Raw genomic sequence first — 19,609 nt, forward strand, 5'->3', positions numbered from 1 at the left:
AGATTTCAAGTGCCCCCCCGGAGAAAAAAGTCTGGAAGAAACACTGGAATTGTGTTTGCCTGAGGTTTATTTTTGTAGGACTTCAACTCAACTGGTAGCTGTTGGGGCTTGGCCCAGAGTTTCTTCCAGACTTTTTTTCTCCCGGGGGGGGGGGGGGAGGCGGACTAAGACTTCCGGGGAGGTGGACACTGTTAAAAGTATAGATTTTCTTTATGAATTCCATTTCGTTCGGGGGGGGGGGGGGTAGACCTTCTTCTGGAAGGGAGGGTGGGGGGAGGGGGCGAAGAGATGCCTGGAAGAAACTCTGGCTTAGCCACCCCCCCCCCCCCCCCACTAGTGAATGTGTGTTAAAATGTGAAGACTCCAGCAAGACGTTCCGTTTCTAATGTATATTTGTCTAGCTATGGTCTCGGGTCGGACGTCGATCGAGGTTTTGTTCAATGTTGATATATAGGCCTGTCAAGCTCCTTCCCCACCCCACCTTACTGAAAGTCTTGATCAGCTTATGTGCATGGTCAAGGTTAACTTTAATTTGTACCCACCACCTGTTTAATGAGTATCATTGCCTTGATATTCACGTGCGTCACGCTTATGGAGGGTCGTGTTGTAGTTAGGGGTAAATGAAACATCTCAATCAAGGTTGTTATTTTTTAAATAATTTTTTTTTTGTTAACTAGGGTTAAATGAAACATCTCAATCAAGGTTGTTATTTTTTAAATAATTTTTTTTTTGTTAACTAGGGTTAAATGAAACATCACAATCAAGGTTGTTATTTTTTAAATAATTTTTTTGTTAGACAGGGTTAAATGAAACACCTCAATCAAGGTTGTTATTTTTAAATATTTTTTTTTTTAAATATGGGTATTTGGTCATGAAGCTGGGTCTCTGGATAAAATACATTTGGCACTTTGTGTTAAACTATAGAGATCGTGCACATACTATATATGGATTGTGCACACACTATATAGTGCACACATGTATTTGTATTGGACGGCGTGGCCGGGGGGTAGAGCGTACGACTGCTAACTCGAAAGTCTCAAGTTCGGATCCCGACCTCGAGTACATAGGACGGCACCAGAGCACACCCAGCTTTGGTGGGTACCTGACTCACGTTAGAAACACACTGGAAACACTATCGCTTCATATGCTGAGATGACAGAAGCCGGTTCAAAAGGGAAACCTTTACAGCCTATATGGAGCCTGCACGCAAACACAAAACAAACACAAAATAGTACATAGTAATTTCGTTTATAGGGAGTCCCAGTGTCGAGCACTCTTAATTTTTTATAATACGGCATTTGATTTTTCTTTATTCTTGCATACCTTTTGCTATGTATAATATTTGGATGGTGGTTTAAGGCGAAACGATGAATGACGTTTATGGGGTAGGTGATGGGTAAACAGCTGTCCTACAGTAATTTAGGTGAACTCCTTAAATACTACATTAAACAACCACTACACCCCACCCCCTCATATAAAACTGACACCAAAAGAAAACAAAAAGCGATGCCTTTTTAATCTTTGGATTACATTTTAAATCACTAGCCCTACGTTTGTCCAAATGACTAGGCCTACGTTTGTCCAAATGACTAGGCCTACGTTTGTCCAAATCACTAGGTCTACGTTTGTCCAAATCACTAGGCCTACGTTTGCCTAGGCAAGTTTTCACACGACGCTACTCCCCGAGTATTTCCGACGTTTAGAAATTAAAAAAAATTGAAATGACCGTATATCAGTTTGTTGACAAAGTTCACCAGTTCAGTCAGTATCTTGGGTTATTTTCCGTGGTCGGGGAGATAAATAGTTGCACCCGACTGGAAAAAGGTCACGAGTTCTTTGCAGACGATTTCTTTTGCACTCGGAGTTTTATTATCGGTCATTTGAGTAATTCAACGGACACTGTGTTTCTTGTTTGGAGCTTCAGTGAAAATTTATGTCTATGTAAACTTTATAGAATAGAATATTTTTTTTTCGTTGGATGGACGTTTGGATTCACTTGAGGTGTTATCGATGAGTGTTAGAAAGTTCGAGGTCAAGTGGTAGGGGTTGTTAGCTGTGTTGTTGACGGTGGGATTGTTGTAGTTTGGCACGGTGAAGCGATTGGTAATCTCAAATCTACCGGCGGTAGTACCGCGGTATCTTGTTCTGTTGTCTTGTACGCCCGCTCTCTCGCTCTCAAGATATTTAGTGTCACTTTAGGCCAGGGGTCTCCAAACTACGGCCCGCGGGCCGGATGCGGCCCGCGAAGTCCTCTCATCCGGCCCGCGGAGATCTTTTCGTCCAAGGAAAAATCGTTTGTTAGTGATGGTTGAGGAACTTTGCCCCGAAAAATCAAAGACAAGCCTGGAAGAAATTGGCCCCTGAACTGAAATTTGATAGTTTATGCGGCCCTCGGACTGAAAAGTTTGGAGACCCCTGCTTTAGGCCATTGACATTTGTCGTTTTATAATTATTGCCACCGTAAAGTTGTTATAACTTTGGGTAGGTTAGTTCTGTAGCATGTTTTAGTGTATTGTTTAATTAATAGGCATAGGCCTATATTTAATTATTTATCTTAGGCTTAGGCCTATATCATTTCTATTATATTTATAAATATAGATTTACTAGGGGGAAAAGGCCAATGGGTCTTGATGAATGATACAGAATCTCTTATTTGTACAATATTTTGTAGTCTTAACTCCAACTATACCCGTAGGCTACATTTCAGATCCATTGTTTTCAAACTTCTTTCACTCAAAGGGTCGTCTTTACCAAAGTATGATAACAGGGCCATCTAACATTTTGTACCATGTCTCATTCACCTGGGCCTGGGCCCTCATACTCATATCGTGAATCAGAACTTTATGGGTGATCTCAGTTACAATAAGGTCCTTTGATTAGACTTCACAATGACCTTGTTCATGTCTTGGTTCTCTCTTCAAATAGGTCCTGAAACAAGAATTTACATAGTTCCTAAATTAAGTCCTCAACCAATTCTTCACAGAGGTCCTAAATTAAGTCCTCAACCAATTCTTCACAGAGGTCCTAAATTAAGTCCTCAACCGATTCTTCACAGAGGTCCTAAATTATGTCCTCAACCAATTCTTCACAGAGGTCCTAAATTAAGTCCTCAACCAATTCTTCACAGAGGTCCTAAATTATGTCCTCAACCAATTCTTCACAGAGGTCCTAAATTAAGTCCTCAACCAATTCTTCACAAAGGTCCTAAATTAAGTCCTCAACCAAATCTTTACAGATGTCTCAATTAAGTCCTCAACTATTACTTCACAAATGTCCTCTATTAGATCCTCAACCAATTCTTCACAGAGGTCTCAATTATGTCTTCAACCAATTCTCCACTAAGGTCCTCTATTAGGTCCCCCATCAATACTCTGAATCCTCTGTCATACAAAAGTTTATCCACACAAAAGGCCATCACCACACTGTCTTCCTGGCTTGTTGTATTGTTTGTTGCCCAACATTGTTTGACCTGTTATTTTCATTTCACATCATTCATAGAACTCTCAGTGACCTCTTATTTAAAGAACAAAATCTTATGCCAAAACTATTTAGTTTAGCACTCAACAGAAAAGGTGTTAAATACTGTGTTACTAACACAAGCTTTGAAAACCAAACATTAGTGGCAGCCATTAACTAACCAGTAAACAACAGTGACTTTAAGTGTACAGTTTCTGACTCTAGTGTGTGAGGATGGATAAGGAAAAAGAGACAATGTTTCTGTCGGAGTCGTACAGTAGTGCAAGCTATAAGGGGGGTGCCAGCTATAAGGGTAACGGGGGTGAGTTCTATGAGAAGGTGGAAACCAAGCTGGACGGAGAGAAGAAAAAAGTGACGTACATTCTGCAGACCTCGGACACGCATCACCAAACCAGGTAAAGTTCAACTTCCAAACCTGACGGTGGTCTATGGGGCAAGTGAAGTAGAGTTCACCTGTTTCTGTGACTTCAACATATAAAGGGATTGTGTAGTCAGCACAATCCATCCGCCTTAACTTTTCCTGCTGTGAGTTAAGTACCCATCAGAGGTGGGTGAATTCAGGGACAGTCTACTGACTTGAACTTGGATTCGAACTTTAGACTTAAGGGTTAGCAGTCTAGCTCTCTACCGCTTGGCCACTCCGCCCCCCCCCCCCCCCAAAAAAAAAATTACTGAATTTTTTTTAACGAGATCATAAACTGTTCTGTATTAAATGTGCTTCAATAATCTAGATTTTGGATATTACCCTCTACATTTCTCCGTTATATTTCTCTTTTCTTAACAAGTTAAGAAAATCAGTTACATCAAATAATGTGCACTAAATAGATCTATCCCATCATTGAAAACATTATTTAAAGCAAGTATCAGAGCAGAGAGGGAGGGGGTCTGGGATAATATTCCACTAGTGTTAAATGTAAAAGTTTAGGGTGGGTGGGTACACAACTCCAGACATGCTATTTGTAGCACTGTGTCAGTCTCTGGTAAACAAAGCACCATCTCGTGTTTGATCTACTAAATTAATTAAATTAATTAGGGTGGGTGGGTACACAACACAGACATGCTATTTGTAGCACTGTGTCAGTCTCTGGTAAACAAAGCACCATCTCATGTTTGATCTACTAGATTAATTAAATTAATTAGGGTGGGTGGGTACACAACACAGACATGCTATTTGTAGCACTGTGTCAGTCTCTGGTAAACAAAGCACCATCTCATGTTTGATCTACTAGATTAATTAAATTAATTAGGGTGGGTGGGTACACAACACAGACATTCTATTTGTACCACTGTGTCAATCTCTGGTAAACAAAGCACCATCTCATGTTTGATCTACTAGATTAATTAAATTAATTAGGGTGGGTGGGTACACAACACAGACATGCTATTTGTAGCACTGTGTCAGTCTATGGTAAACAAAGCACCATCTCATGTTTGATCTACTAGATTGATTAAAGAACATCAGAGTTTGAAGAGAAAAACTTGTAGTCTCATAGTACCTCAGACTCTTTTATCTGATCCTTTTAATCATTCTATTCATATATCTTAGGTTTGGAATCATTATAATCATTAAAATGTTATGTTAAAGATCACAGTTTTGCTATTTTAAAATTTTCTTTTTTGCTTTACAGCACAGATGGTATTGAATCCACTTCAAGTAAGTTCAGTAATTCAGAGAATTAACTGTCATGTTCATTATATAATGATTATTTAGTGTTAAATTAACCCCCCCCCCCCCATTACCTGTTTATATATCATCCAAATGTGTATTTAACTCCCATCTGTATATTTACCTCTCCCCTCTATTTACCCCACACCTGTGTATTTACCCCTCACCTGTATTTAACCCTCACCTATATTTACCCCTCACATGTATATTTACCCCTCACCTGTATTTACACCTCACCTGTATTTACACCTCATCTGTATTTACCTCTCACCTGTATTTACCCTTCACATGTATATTTATCTCTCACCTGTATTTACCTCTCACCTGTAATTACCTCTCACCTGTATTTACCCCTCACCTGTATTTACACCTCACCTGTATTTGCCTCTCACCTGTATTTACCCTTCACATGTATATTTATCTCTCACCTGTATTTACCTCTCACCTGTAATTACCTCTCACCTGTATTTACCTCTCACCTGTATTTACCTCTCACTTGTATTTACACCTCACCTGTATTTACCTCTCACCTGTATTTACCCCTCACATGTATATTTATCTCTCACCTGTATTTTCCTCTCACCTGTAATTACCTCTCACCTGTATTTACCCCTCACCTGTATTTACACCTCACCTGTATTTACCTCTCACCTGTATTTACCCTTCACATGTATATTTATCTCTCACCTGTATTTACCTCTCACCTGTAATTACCTCTCACCTGTATTTACCCCTCACCTGTATTTACACCTCACCTGTATTTACCTCTCACCTGTATTTACACCTCACCTGTAATTACCTCTCACCTGTATTTACCTCTCACTTGTATTTACACCTCACCTGTATTTACCTCTCACCTGTATTTACCCCTCACATGTATATTTATCTCTCACCTGTATTTTCCTCTCACCTGTAATTACCTCTCACCTGTATTTACCCCTCACCTGTATTTACACCTCACCTGTAATTACCTCTCACCTGTATTTACCCTTCACATGTATATTTATCTCTCACCTGTATTTACCTCTCACCTGTAATTACCTCTCACCTGTATTTACCCATCACCTGTATTTACACCTCACCTATATTTACCCCTCACCTGTATTTACACCTCACCTGTATTTACCTCTCACCTGTATTTACCCTTCACATGTATATTTATCTCTCACCTGTTTTTACCTCTCACCTGTAATTACCTCTCACCTGTATTTACCCCTCACTTGTATTTACACTTCACCTGTATTTACCTCTCACCTGTATTTACCCCTCACATGTATATTTATCTCTCACCTGTAATTACCTCTCACCTGTAATTACCTCTCACCTGTATTTACCCCTCACCTGTATTTTCCTCTCACCTGTATTTACCTCTCACCTGTATTTACCCCTCACCTGTATTTACACCTCACCTGTATTTATCTCTCACCTGTATTTACCCCTCACCTGTATTTACCCCTCACCTGTATTTACCCCTCACCTGTATTTACCCCTCACCTGTAATTACCTCTCACCTGTATTTACCCCTCACATGTATATTTATCTCCCCTCTATTTACCTCTCACCTGTATTTACCCCTCACTTATGTATTTATCTCTTCCCTCTATTTACCTCTCACCTGTATAATTACCTCTCACCTGTATTTACCCCCTCCCCCCACCTCTAATGCTCCAGATGACAGCCACTGCCACTCTCAGCTGAAGAAAGAAAGTATCAACAAGAAGGCCAGGACCAAACTCATACTTGCCAGTGTCCTGTGTCTGCTGTTTATGACAGGAGAGATGGTTGGTAAGGATGGTGTTGATGAGGGGGAGATGGTTGGCCCGTAACTAATAACATCTAAACAAAACAATTTTTTTGCAAATTAATTATTTTTAAACTGTATTATTTTTACTATAGTCTTGCTGAATATTTTAATGTGTGGCAACTAATTAACTAATTAATTGTAACCATTAAACATAGGTGGGTTGCTGGCTCGCAGCCTTGCCATTGTGTGGTAACTAATTAACTAATTAATTACAAAATCATTAATTGTAGGTGGGTTGCCAGCTCACAGCCTTGCCATTGTGTGGTAACTAATTAACTAATTAATTACAAAATCCATTAATTGTAGGTGGGTTGCCAGCTCACAGCCTTGCCATTGTGTGGTAACTAATTAACTAATTAATTACAAAACCATTAATTGTAGGTGGGTTGCCAGCTCATAGCCTTGCTATTGTGTGGTAACTAATTAACTAATTAATAACAAAATCATTAATTGTAGGTGGGTTGCTGGCCCATAGCCTTGCCATTGTGTCTGACGCGGCTCATCTTCTGACTGACTTTGCCAGCTTTATGATCAGCCTGATGGCCCTGTACCTGGCTCACCGTCCAGCGACCAAAAAATTAAGTTTTGGTTGGTACAGAGTGGGTGAGTCACAACTTCCATTTCCACTGTAGTTGGTTGGTTGTTGGTTTTATATAATCTAATGTACACATTTCCACTGTAGTTGGTTAGTTGTTGGTTTTATATAATCTAATGTACACATTTCCACTGTAGTTGGTTAGTTGTTGGTTTTATATAATGTAATGTACAGCTTCCATTTCCACTGTAGTTGGTTAGTTGTTGGTTTTATATAATCTAATGTACAGCTTCCATTTCTACTGTAGTTGGTTAGTTGTTGGTTTTATATAATCTAATGTACACATTTCCACTGTAGTTGGTTAGTTGTTGGTTTTATATAATCTAATGTACACATTTCCACTGTAGTTGGTTAGTTGTTGGTTTTATATAATCTAATGTACACATTTCCACTGTAGTTGGTTAGTTGTTGGTTTTATATAATGTAATGTACAGCTTCCATTTCCACTGTAGTTGGTTAGTTGTTGGTTTTATATAATCTAATGTACAGCTTCCATTTCTACTGTAGTTGGTTAGTTGTTGGTTTTATATAATCTAATGTACAGCTTCCATTTCTACTGTAGTTGGTTAGTTGTTGGTTTTATATAATCTAATGTACAGCTTCCATTTCTACTGTAGTTGGTTAGTTGTTGGTTTTATATAATGTAATGTACAGCTTCCATTTCCACTGTAGTTGGTTAGTTGTTGGTTTTATATAATCTAATGTACAGCTTCCATTTCTACTGTAGTTGGTTAGTTGTTGGTTTTATATAATCTAATGTACAGCTTCCATTTCTACTGTAGTTGGTTAGTTGTTGGTTTTATATAATCTAATGTACAGCTTCCATTTCTACTGTAGTTGGTTAGTTGTTGGTTTTATATAATCTAATGTACAGCTTCCATTTCTACTGTAGTTGGTTAGTTGTTGGTTTTATATAATCTAATGTACAGCCTCCATTTTCACTGTAGTTGGTTAGTTGTTGGTTTTATAGTATAATCTAATGTACACATTTCCACTGTAGTTGGTTAGTTGTTGGTTTTATATAATCTAATGTACAACTTCCATTTCCACTGTAGTTGGTTAGTTGTTGGTTTTATATAATCTAATGTACAGCTTCCATTTCTACTGTAGTTGGTTAGTTGTTGGTTTTATATAATCTAATGTACAGCTTCCATTTCTACTGTAGTTGGTTAGTTGTTGGTTTTATATAATCTAATGTACAGCCTCCATTTTCACTGTAGTTGGTTAGTTGTTGGTTTTATATAATCTAATGTGCAACTTCCATCTCCACTGTAGTTTGTTTTATATAATCTAATGTACAACTTCCATTTCTACTGTAGTTGGTTTTATATAATCTAATGTACAGCTTCCATTTCTACTGTAGTTGGTTAGTTGTTGGTTTTATATAATCTAATGTACACATTTCCACTGTAGTTGGTTAGTTGTTGGTTTTATATAATCTAATGTACAACTTCCATTTCCACTGTAGTTGGTTAGTTGTTGGTTTTATATAATCTAATGTACAACTTCCATTTCCACTGTAGTTGGTTAGTTGTTGGTTTTATATAATCTAATGTACAACTTCCATTTCCACTGTAGTTGGTTAGTTGTTGGTTTTATATAATCTAATGTACAGCTTCCATTTCCACTTCAGTTGGTTAGTTGTTTGTTTTATATAATCTAATGCACAACTTCCATTTGCACTGTAGTTGGTTAGTTGTTGGTTTTATATAATCTAATGTACACATTTCCACTGTAGTTGGTTAGTTGTTGGTTTTATATAATCTAATGTACAACTTCCATTTCCACTGTAGTTGGTTAGTTGTTGGTTTTATATAATCTAATGTACAGCTCCCATTTCCACTGTAGTTGGTTAGTTGTTGGCCTTATATAATCTAATGTACAACTTCCATTTCCACTGTAGTTGGTTAGTTGTTGGTTTTATATAATGTACACATTTCCACTGTAGTTGGTTAGTTGTTGGTTTTATATAATGTACACATTTCCACTGTAGTTGGTTAGTTGTTGGTTTTATATAATCTAATGTACACATTTCCACAGTAGTTGGTTAGTTGTTGGCTTTATATAATCTAATGTACAGCTTCCATTTCCACTGTAGTTGGTTAGTTGTTGGTTTTATATAATCTAATGTACAACTTCCATTTCCACTGTAGTTGGTTAGTTGTTGGTTTTATATAATCTAATGTACAGCTTCCATTTCCACTTCAGTTGGTTAGTTGTTTGTTTTATATAATCTAATGCACAACTTCCATTTGCACTGTAGTTGGTTAGTTGTTGGTTTTATATAATCTAATGTACACATTTCCACTGTAGTTGGTTAGTTGTTGGTTTTATATAATCTAATGTACAACTTCCATTTCCACTGTAGTTGGTTAGTTGTTGGTTTTATATAATCTAATGTACAGCTCCCATTTCCACTGTAGTTGGTTAGTTGTTGGCCTTATATAATCTAATGTACAACTTCCATTTCCACTGTAGTTGGTTAGTTGTTGGTTTTATATAATGTACACATTTCCACTGTAGTTGGTTAGTTGTTGGTTTTATATAATGTACACATTTCCACTGTAGTTGGTTAGTTGTTGGTTTTATATAATCTAATGTACACATTTCCACAGTAGTTGGTTAGTTGTTGGCTTTATATAATCTAATGTACAGCTTCCATTTCCACTGTAGTTGGTTAGTTGTTGGTTTTATATAATGTACACATTTCCACTGTAGTTGGTTAGTTGTTGGTTTTATATAATCTAATGTACACATTTCCACAGTAGTTGGTTAGTTGTTGGCTTTATATAATCTAATGTACAGCTTCCATTTCCACTGTAGTTGGTTAGTTGTTGGTTTTATATAATGTACACATTTCCACTGTAGTTGGTTAGTTGTTGGTTTTATATAATCTAATGTTCACATTTCCACTGTAGTTGGTTAGTTGTTAGTTTTATATAATCTAATGTACACATTTCCACTGTAGTTGGTTAGTTGTTGGTTTTATATAATCTAATGTACACATTTCCACTGTAGTAGGTTAGTTGTTGGTTTTATATAATCTAATGTACAACTTCCATTTCCACAGTAGTTGGTTACTTGTTGGCTTTATATAATCTAATGTACAGCCTTGTCTATGCTTCATTGTTAATTTTTAGATGCTTTATCATTACTTTTTTGTTAAGCGAAAGTTAGAAAACTGACTGCCAACAATATCAAAGTCTTAACCTAACCCTCCCCATTTGTCTTAAGCCATTCCATTGTCTATGGAATAACATACAAGTGCTTAACTTCTCTACTCAAATGTAAATTGTTGTAAGAAAATATTATAAAACATACTTTAAATTTTTTGTAAATTTTAATTTTTCTACACCAAACATCAGAACCCTTTCAACATCATGTAGTGAACACATTTAGCACTGTGATTATGTAGCATGAACTTGTATGTGTCTGCAGAAATTCTGGGGGCTTTTCTGTCCATCTTGATGCTGTGGGTGCTAACACATTTAGCACTGTGATTCTGTAGCATGAACTTGTATGTGTCTGCAGAAATTCTGGGCGCGTTTCTGTCCATCTTGATGCTGTGGGTGCTAACACATTTAGCACTGTGATTCTGTAGCATGAACTTGTATGTGTCTGCAGAAATTCTGGGGGCGTTTCTGTCCATCTTGATGCTGTGGGTGCTAACACATTTAGCACTGTGATTCTGTAGCATAAACTTGTATGTGTCTGCAGAAATTCTGGGGGCGTTTCTGTCCATCTTGATGCTGTGGGTGCTAACAGGTGTGCTGGTGTACTCTGCGGTGCTGCGTATCATGGAAGACAACTACGAGATAGATGCCACCATTATGTTAATCACTGCTGCTACTGGTGTTGCCTTTAACATTGTGTAAGTGAATTTTTTTAACTGCCACAACTGGTATAGACTTTAACATTGTGTAAGTCATGCTCACATTTTTTTTACTGCCACAACTGGTATAGACTTTAACATTGTGTAAGTGATGCTTAAGTTTTTTAACTGCCACAACTGGTATAGACTTTAACATTGTATTAGTGAATTTTTTTTTAACTGCCACAACATTGTTTGAAAGTAAAGTTTTGCTTCCAAACCTTCGGTCTATAGGGCAAGTGAAGTGTTGTAGAGTTCATCTATTTCTGTGACCTTGGCATATGAAGAAATAGTGTGGTCAGCACTATGCCCAGCCATCTTTACTTTCCTTAATGTGAGTTAGGTACCCATCAGAGCTGGGTCTACTAACTTGAACCTGAATTCGAACTCGAGACTTACGGGTAGCAGTCTAGCTCCCCCACTCCCCTCTACCACTTGACCACTCCATCCCTTAACATTGTTTAAGGAATGTTCAAGTTTTTAAAAAAAATTTCATAAGTGTTTATGATCTCTACAAAACAAAATAAAAGTGAACTAACATGAGAAAACTAAGCCAACAGTTTTATCCCTACAGCCCCACAGGCAGAATGTGGTTACATGATGACCTGTTGACATGAGAATCATTAGCCACTAATGATAAATATAGACACACTTAGCAGCAACCACTGGGACACCACATATGTAAACACCTCTAAAAAAAATACAAACTTTTAAAGCTTACAGATTAATTTAAAAAAAAAAATAAAAGCATGCTAGGATCATGGTTTACAAGACAGACAATAAAAACATGGTTTGGTTAGGATAAAAGGGCGATGTGGTCTAGCGGCAGAGAGCTAGACTACTAGCCCATATGTCTCTAGTTCGAGTCTGGGTTCAAATCAGTAGAGCGTCCCTGCGTCCACCCATCTCTTATGGGCTTCTAACACATGTTAGGGAAACAAAGACGGCTGGTCATTATGCCCTTGCATGTCTATGTTATTGAAACAGATGAACTCTATGCTGCTATTTAGTTATTTTATTTTCTACTTTTCAGTAATTCATAATTTGTGAATTCAACACTACCAGTGCTGCAACTGAAAATATTTAAACTGAAAATATATAAAGCACTATCAGTAGCTCGTGAAAGACAATAAACACCCGCCATCCCCCCCCCCCTTGTGAAAGCAGCCTCTTCTTAGTTACCTCCCCCAAATTGTTTAAATACTAAATTATCTGCCCCTAATAGCCGTCACTAAACCTGGCTCTATGATTGCAAACATTTTGCGTGAACCACAGCTCACCAGACTGGTGGGGGTAGTAGGGATATGCCTAGAGAGCGGGGTATGAATGGCTAAGCCCTTACATGGTGGTGTCTCGTATGCTCCCAATGTAGAGAATTATAGATGTTTCTGGGAAAAATATGTATAATCATCATATGATCTGGGGGAAACCTCCCCTCAGAATATTAGTTTTATGGTAGCCTTCTTATTTTAGCAGACTTAGCAAGAGAGATATATAAAAGCTAGTTTAGCTGTTATTTTTTTAAAATACCATATGCACTATGGTCCATTTTATGTAGTCTATAGATAAAACACTGCTTGTAAGTCAAACTACTATCAAATTGATTATAGATATTTGATGATTATAGATATTTGATGATGATATACATTTTACTAGTTTTAAAATGAAAATATCATCATCATGGACTAAAACCTTAGCAATGTGTGTTGATTAAACATATAGGTTTTTGATCTCGGTGTATCAGTTACTGATAAAACTTATCTGTAAGGCAACACAAAACTGTAACAAGACTTCCAGGATATCAAACGTTATGATATGTAAGTCTACACACAACACATATGTTAGGAGACCTCCAGGGTATCAAAACATAATAAAACTTATCTGTAAGACTACATACAACACATATGTTAGGAGACCTCCAGGGTATCAAAACATAATAAAACTTACCTGTAAGACTACATACAACACATATGTTAGGAGACCTCCAGGGTATCAAACATAATAAAACTTACCTGTAAGACTACATACAACACATATGTTAGGAGACCTCCCGGGTATCAAAACATAATAAAACTTATCTGTAAGACTACATACAACACATAAGTTAGGAGACTTCCAGGGTATCAAACATAATAAAACTTATCTGTAAGACTACATACAACACATGTTAGGAGACCTCCAGGGTATCAAAACATAATAAAACTTACCTGTAAGACTACATACAACACATATGTTAGGAGACCTCCAGGGTATCAAACATTATAAAACTTACCTGTAAGACAAAGTACGACACCTCACTACACACAGGAGACAAAACTAGCAGCTTCTAACAAAAAAAGTATTTTGCATTGCAAATGTATCAACTTGACTTATTCCTTTGTGGCCCCTAAGAAGCAAAGGGCTGCAGCCACACCTCTCCATTGGACTCTGTTTTCAATGGCACCCTTTATCTGCGACAACTTAAGTAAGCCTTGCAGTCCTAGCCTCATCTTCTACAGTCTGTAAATGTAACAATGCAATAGATGTTTATATACACATTTGTGGGTTCTCATTTAGCTTTGTCTTGACTTGTGTATTTATTTAATAAGCCAACTGACCAGTGTGGTGGTGGAGTGGTCCAGAGTTAGTCCTGACTTGAGGGTTTTGAGGTGAAATAACTATTGGCACTTACCCTGTTTTCACTGGAGAATCTTTGAATGTGATGTTTTTTTGACATTTTAAACTGATTCTAACTTTTGTTTGACAGTTTAAAATGATTTCAACTTATTTGTTTGACAGTTTAAAATGATTTCAACTTTTTTGTTTGACAGTTTAAAATGATTTCAACTTATTTGTTTGATAGTTAAAAATGATTTCAACTTTTTTGTTTGATAGTTTAAAATGATTTCAACTTATTTGTTTGACAGTTTAAAATGATTTCAACTTATTTGTTTGACAGTTTAAAATGATTTCAACTTATTTGTTTGTTAGTTTAAAATGATTTCAACTTGTTTGTTTGACAGTTTAAAATGATTTCAACTTATTTGTTTGATTGTTAAAAATGATTTCAACTTATTTGTTTGTTAGTTAAAAATGATTTCAACTTATTTGTTTGTTAGTTTAAAATGATTTCAACTTGTTTGTTTGACAGTTTAAAATGATTTCAACTTATTTGTTTGACAGTTTAAAATGATTTCAACTTTTTTGTTTGACAGTTAAAAATGATTTCAACTTATTTGTTTGACAGTTAAAAATGATTTCAACTTATTTGTTTGTTAGTTTAAAATGATTTCAACTTATTTGTTTGTTAGTTTAAAATGATTTCAACTTTTATGTTTGACAGTTTAAAATGATTTCAACTTATTTGTTTGTTAGTTTAAAATGATTTCAACTTTTATGTTTGACAGTTTAAAATGATTTCAACTTATTTGTTTGTTAGTTTAAAATGATTTCAACTTTTATGTTTGACAGTTTAAAATGATTTCAACTTATTTGTTTGTTAGTTTAAAATGATTTCAACTTATTTGTTTGTTAGTTTAAAATGATTTCAACTTATTTGTTTGTTAGTTTAAAATGATTTCAACTTTTATGTTTGACAGTTTAAAATGATTTCAACTTATTTGTTTGTTAGTTTAAAATGATTTCAACTTTTATGTTTGACAGTTTAAAATGATTTCAACTTTTATGTTTGACAGTTTAAAATGATTTCAACTTTTATGTTTGACAGTTTAAAATGATTTCAACTTATTTGTTTGACAGTTAAAAATGATTTCAACTTTTATGTTTGACAGTTAAAAATGATTTCAACTTTTTGTTTGGTAGTTTAAAATGATTTCAACTTTTTGTTTGGTAGTTTAAAATGATTTCAACTTTTTGTTTGGTAGTTTAAAATGATTTCAACTTTTTTGTTTGACAGTTAAAAATGATTTCAACTTGTTTGTTTGACAATTTAAAATGATTTCAACTTTTTGTTTGGTAGTTTAAAATGATTTCAACTTTTTGTTTGGTAGTTTAAAATGATTTCAACTTATTTGTTTGATAGTTTAAAATGATTTCAACTTTTTTGTTTGACAGTTAAAAATGATTTCAACTTTTTTGTTTGACAGTTTAAAATGATTTCAACTTTTTTGTTTGACAATTTAAAATTATTTCAACTTTTTTCTTTGACAGTTAAAAATGATTTCAACTTATTTCTTTAGCCTGGGTACAACGCTGCACCAGCACTCCCACAGTCATGGTGGGGGTCACGGCCATTCTCATGAAAGCGAAGGTCACGGCCATTCTCATGAAAGCAAAGGTCACGGCCATTCCCATGAAAATGGAGGTCACAGCCATTTACATGAAAGTGGAGGTCATGGTCATTCTCATGAAAGCCAAGGTCATGGCCGTTCCCATGAGAATGGAGGTCACAGCCATTTACATGAAAGTGGAGGTCACAGCCATTCCCACAAAAGCCATGATGGAGAAGGTGACTCCAGAAGATTGAGCCAGTCGGCCTCCAAGACTGGGAGCTACGGAGCCATGGCTGACGTAGAAGCCGGCAGCAAGGAGGATGAGACAGCGCCGCTACTTTCTGGAAAAGTTGTGGAGAAAAAGTCCCACCATAGTGGGTCCAACATCAATGTCAAGGCCGCGTTCATTCACGTCATCGGTGATTTGTTTCAGAGTGTTGGAGTCTTGGTTGCTGCCTTCATTATCTATTACAAGGTAGGTTTTAATTTTTTCACCGTAGTAGAGATATTGGTTGAAATAGGTAAGTATAAGTAAAGATTCCTCTTTAGACCTACCCATCGATTGGGCAGATAAAGTAGAGTTCATGTTTCTTGACTTCGACATTAGAAGGGATAGTGTGGTCAGCACTATGCCCAGCTGTCTTTCCCTTAAGTGAGTTAGGTACCCATTAGATTTGGGTGTACTCAATGATATATTGACTCGAACCGGAATTCAAACTAGAGACTTTCGGGTTAGCAGTCTACTGCTCTACCACTAGGCTAGGCTGTGTGCTAATAGGTGGTTTAACACAATTTTTAACTGCTATACCTGAGCGATTTCTTGCACACCTTGATAATACATTACTTAAATTTCAGTCTAATTAGACATAAGACAGCAGAATAATAAGCAGGCCTAGTCAGAGTCCATAAGATATATGTGGCACTTAACATGTTGACCCATAATATTTAAATATGGTGGAAGAAATCCTCTTGAATAACATTATTAACAAATTAAAAAAAAACTTTATTACATGTGATTAAAAATTAATTTAGAGATTTCAAATAATTAAAAGTAAGAAGAAAATCTTAACAGTATCAATATCAAATCAAAAGATTTCAAATAATTGTAAAAGTTTTGGTAGATCAGGAAATCTTTTATTCATTTTAATCACTGTTTTCTATTATAGATAAAAGAATTTATCGTATTTTTCGTGCTTTAAAAACATATTTTTTAAAAGGGTTTTATAGTAGTTATACTTTACCTGAATGTTGTATCTGGTAATGTGCTGACCAGTGTCCATCTTTCCCCAGCCGGAGTGGAAGATAGCTGACCCCATCTGTACATTTATGTTCTCTTTGTTTGTGCTGGTAACAACATTGACCATCATGAGGGACATCATTGTTGTCTTAATGGAAGGTGAGTCAGTTTTGTTAGCTGTACGACTGGTCACTATACTGACCTTCATGAGGGACATCATTGTTGTCTTAATGGAAGGTGAGTCAGTTTTGTTAGCTGTACGGCTGGTCACTATACTGACCTTCATGAGGGACATCATTGTTGTCTTAATGGAAGGTGAGTCAGTTTTGTTAGCTGTACGACTGGTCACTATACTGACCTTCATGAGGGACATCATTGTTGTCTTAATGGAAGGTGAGTCAGTTTTGTTAGCTGTACGACTGGTCACTATACTGACCTTCATGAGGGACATCATTGTTGTCTTAATGGAAGGTGAGTCAGTTTTGTTAGCTGTACGGCTGGTCACTATACTGACCTTCATGAGGGACATCATTGTTGTCTTAATGGAAGGTGAGTCAGTTTTGTTAGCTGTACGGCTGGTCACTATACTGACCTTCATGTGCTGACCTTCATGAGAGACATCATTGTTGTCTTAATGGAAGGTGAGTCAGTTTTGTTAGCTGTACGGCTGGTCACAATACTGACCTTCATGTGCTGACCTTCATGAGGGACATCATTGTTGTCTTAATGGAAGGTGAGTCAGTTTTGTTAGCTGTACGGCTGGTCACTATACTGACCATGCATTGCTGGTTATCAGATTATGGGCAGTTTTGGCTGTACGGCTGGTCACCACACACACATTGCACATCTTTAGCTAACTTTTGTTATTACCTTGTTATTTCTATAAACGACAGTCACTCCATACCTATATGTAAACACCTGCATCAGAACTACCAAGGTTTTAGCCTTAATCATTCAGCCACATAAGCCCATATATTTTAGTACATAATAGTATTAGTACCTCTCATTAGAGAAGGTAACTTACACAACATTTTATTATAAGTAGTAAGTTGCTGTATTTATATAGACAAGCATAATTTATATATTGTACCAGTTTTGTCTTGTTAAAAAAGACATTAGTTCAACAATTAATTTCCTATATATAGTTTATCAAGGATTGAATTAAAAATATATTGTAACTTTTAAATTAATTAACTAAACAGTAGAATATGTGACATAAGTTACAAAAGGAAAAAGGGAGCTAATTTGGTATGATTTGTTTGCCCAGGTACACCAAGGGGAATTAACTTTGCTGAAGTGAGGGAAACATTTTTTGAAGTTGAGGGTGTGCTGGACATCCACAATCTGAGGGTGTGGTCACTGACTATGGACAAAACAGCTCTGTCTGTCCACTTAGCTGTTGGTGAGTTCTAATAATGTTTTTGTCCATTTAAATCTGAGCTGTGCTGAGTTTTAAGTTTGCCTGCATAAAAGTTATTGATTTTTTTTCTGTTTTAATTTACATCTAGCTATGTCTACTGCCCCCCCCTCCCTCCGCAAACAAAATGGTTGTCCTTCCCCGAGTGCCCCATACCCCCCCCCCCCCCCTCCCCGAGGTATGTTTGAAAGAAACACTGTATCTGTGTTTAATTGTTTAACTCTCATCTTGTGCCATTAAAATTCTTTTTTATAATTTGACTTTGGATAAAGTAGAATTTAAAGTAAAGTTAAATTTAGTTATAATTTCAGTTTAAAAAATATACTATAAAAATTATATTACTTAAAAATTTTTTTTACAGCAACATTACAATATAAGATAACTTTAACTTTTAGAATCTTAAAACATGTAAGCTGCAAACCATCACACAAAGTTTGGATTACTTACATTTGTTTTACAAATGTCTATTTCAGACAAAAAATCTGATCCGCTGAGAGTGCTAAAGATGGCGTCACAGGCGATACAGCGCCGGTTCAACATCTCAGAGACCACCATGCAGATAGAGGAGTACGTCACAGAGATGGATGAGTGCCAGGAGTGCCAGGGGCCAAAACTCTAGTGCCAGGGACCAGAACTCTAGTGCTAAGGGACATAACTCTAGTGCCAGGGGCCAAAACTCTAGTGCCAGGGGCCAAAACTCTAGTGCCAGGGGACAAAACTAGTGCCAGGGGCCAAAACTCTAGTGCCAGGGGACAGAACTCTAGTGCCAGGGGACAAAACTCTAGTGCCAGTGGACAAAACTCTAGTGCCAGGGGACAAAACTCTAGTGCCAGGGGACTGAACTCTAGTGCCAGGGAACAGAACTCTAGTGCTAAGGGACAAAACTCCAGTGCCTTCTAAACTTTCCAGTCTAGTCTTTCATATTTAAAACACATAGTGCTTTACTTCTTTATATTTTTGTCAAATGCTGAGATTACATTGGTTTATGACCTCATTTATTTACTCTATTCACTGAAGAGTTCTACTTTAATGTATATTAAATTTAATTTTTATATCAAAAGTAAAATTTTTGATTATTTATTTTGTTTTGTCTTGATTGTTGGAGCAGTTGTGTAAAGGATGTGACTAAATCCAAATAATAATTTAAAAAAAAAAAGAAATTGAACATATTTTATCTAGATTCTTTTGCGTAGTGATCAGGTATTTATTTTCTCGCTACCGAGTATTGTAGGTCCTACCCCACTTGGAAAACTTTTATTTACAGTACTTTAAAATGTTGGATTACCCAAATAATGAAATTTTATACTCACACTTTAGAGGTTGTCTGTAAA

General features: G+C 36.4%; 1 protein-coding gene across 4 annotated transcripts in view; it reads left to right on the plus strand.

Annotated features, from left to right (window-relative positions):
* Positions 1 to 19,332, plus strand: part of LOC131949702 (proton-coupled zinc antiporter SLC30A2) — a 31,164-nt gene extending 11,832 nt beyond the window's left edge. For 3 of the 4 annotated variants that reach the window (XM_059311562.1, XM_059311564.1, XM_059311563.1), the window contains exons 3-10: positions 5,106 to 5,131; positions 6,815 to 6,928; positions 7,404 to 7,550; positions 11,260 to 11,413; positions 15,592 to 16,099; positions 16,915 to 17,020; positions 18,129 to 18,263; positions 18,752 to 19,332. In XM_059311562.1, coding sequence (XP_059167545.1) covers positions 5,106 to 5,131; positions 6,815 to 6,928; positions 7,404 to 7,550; positions 11,260 to 11,413; positions 15,592 to 16,099; positions 16,915 to 17,020; positions 18,129 to 18,263; positions 18,752 to 18,897 — 1,336 coding nt within the window. In that variant the 3' untranslated portion in view covers positions 18,898 to 19,332. Of the gene's footprint in view, positions 1 to 2,444; positions 2,482 to 3,620; positions 3,873 to 5,105; positions 5,132 to 6,814; positions 6,929 to 7,403; positions 7,551 to 11,259; positions 11,414 to 15,591; positions 16,100 to 16,914; positions 17,021 to 18,128; positions 18,264 to 18,751 lie in introns of those variants that run through there. The other variant, XM_059311565.1, reaches the window with a different exon arrangement.
* The last annotated feature ends 277 nt before the right edge of the window (positions 19,333 to 19,609 follow it).

The sequence above is a fragment of the Physella acuta genome, unplaced genomic scaffold (assembly GCF_028476545.2).
Source record: "Physella acuta isolate Inbredline_101_S28 unplaced genomic scaffold, ASM2847654v3 ptg000710l, whole genome shotgun sequence".
Lineage (NCBI taxonomy): Eukaryota > Metazoa > Mollusca > Gastropoda > Physidae > Physella > Physella acuta.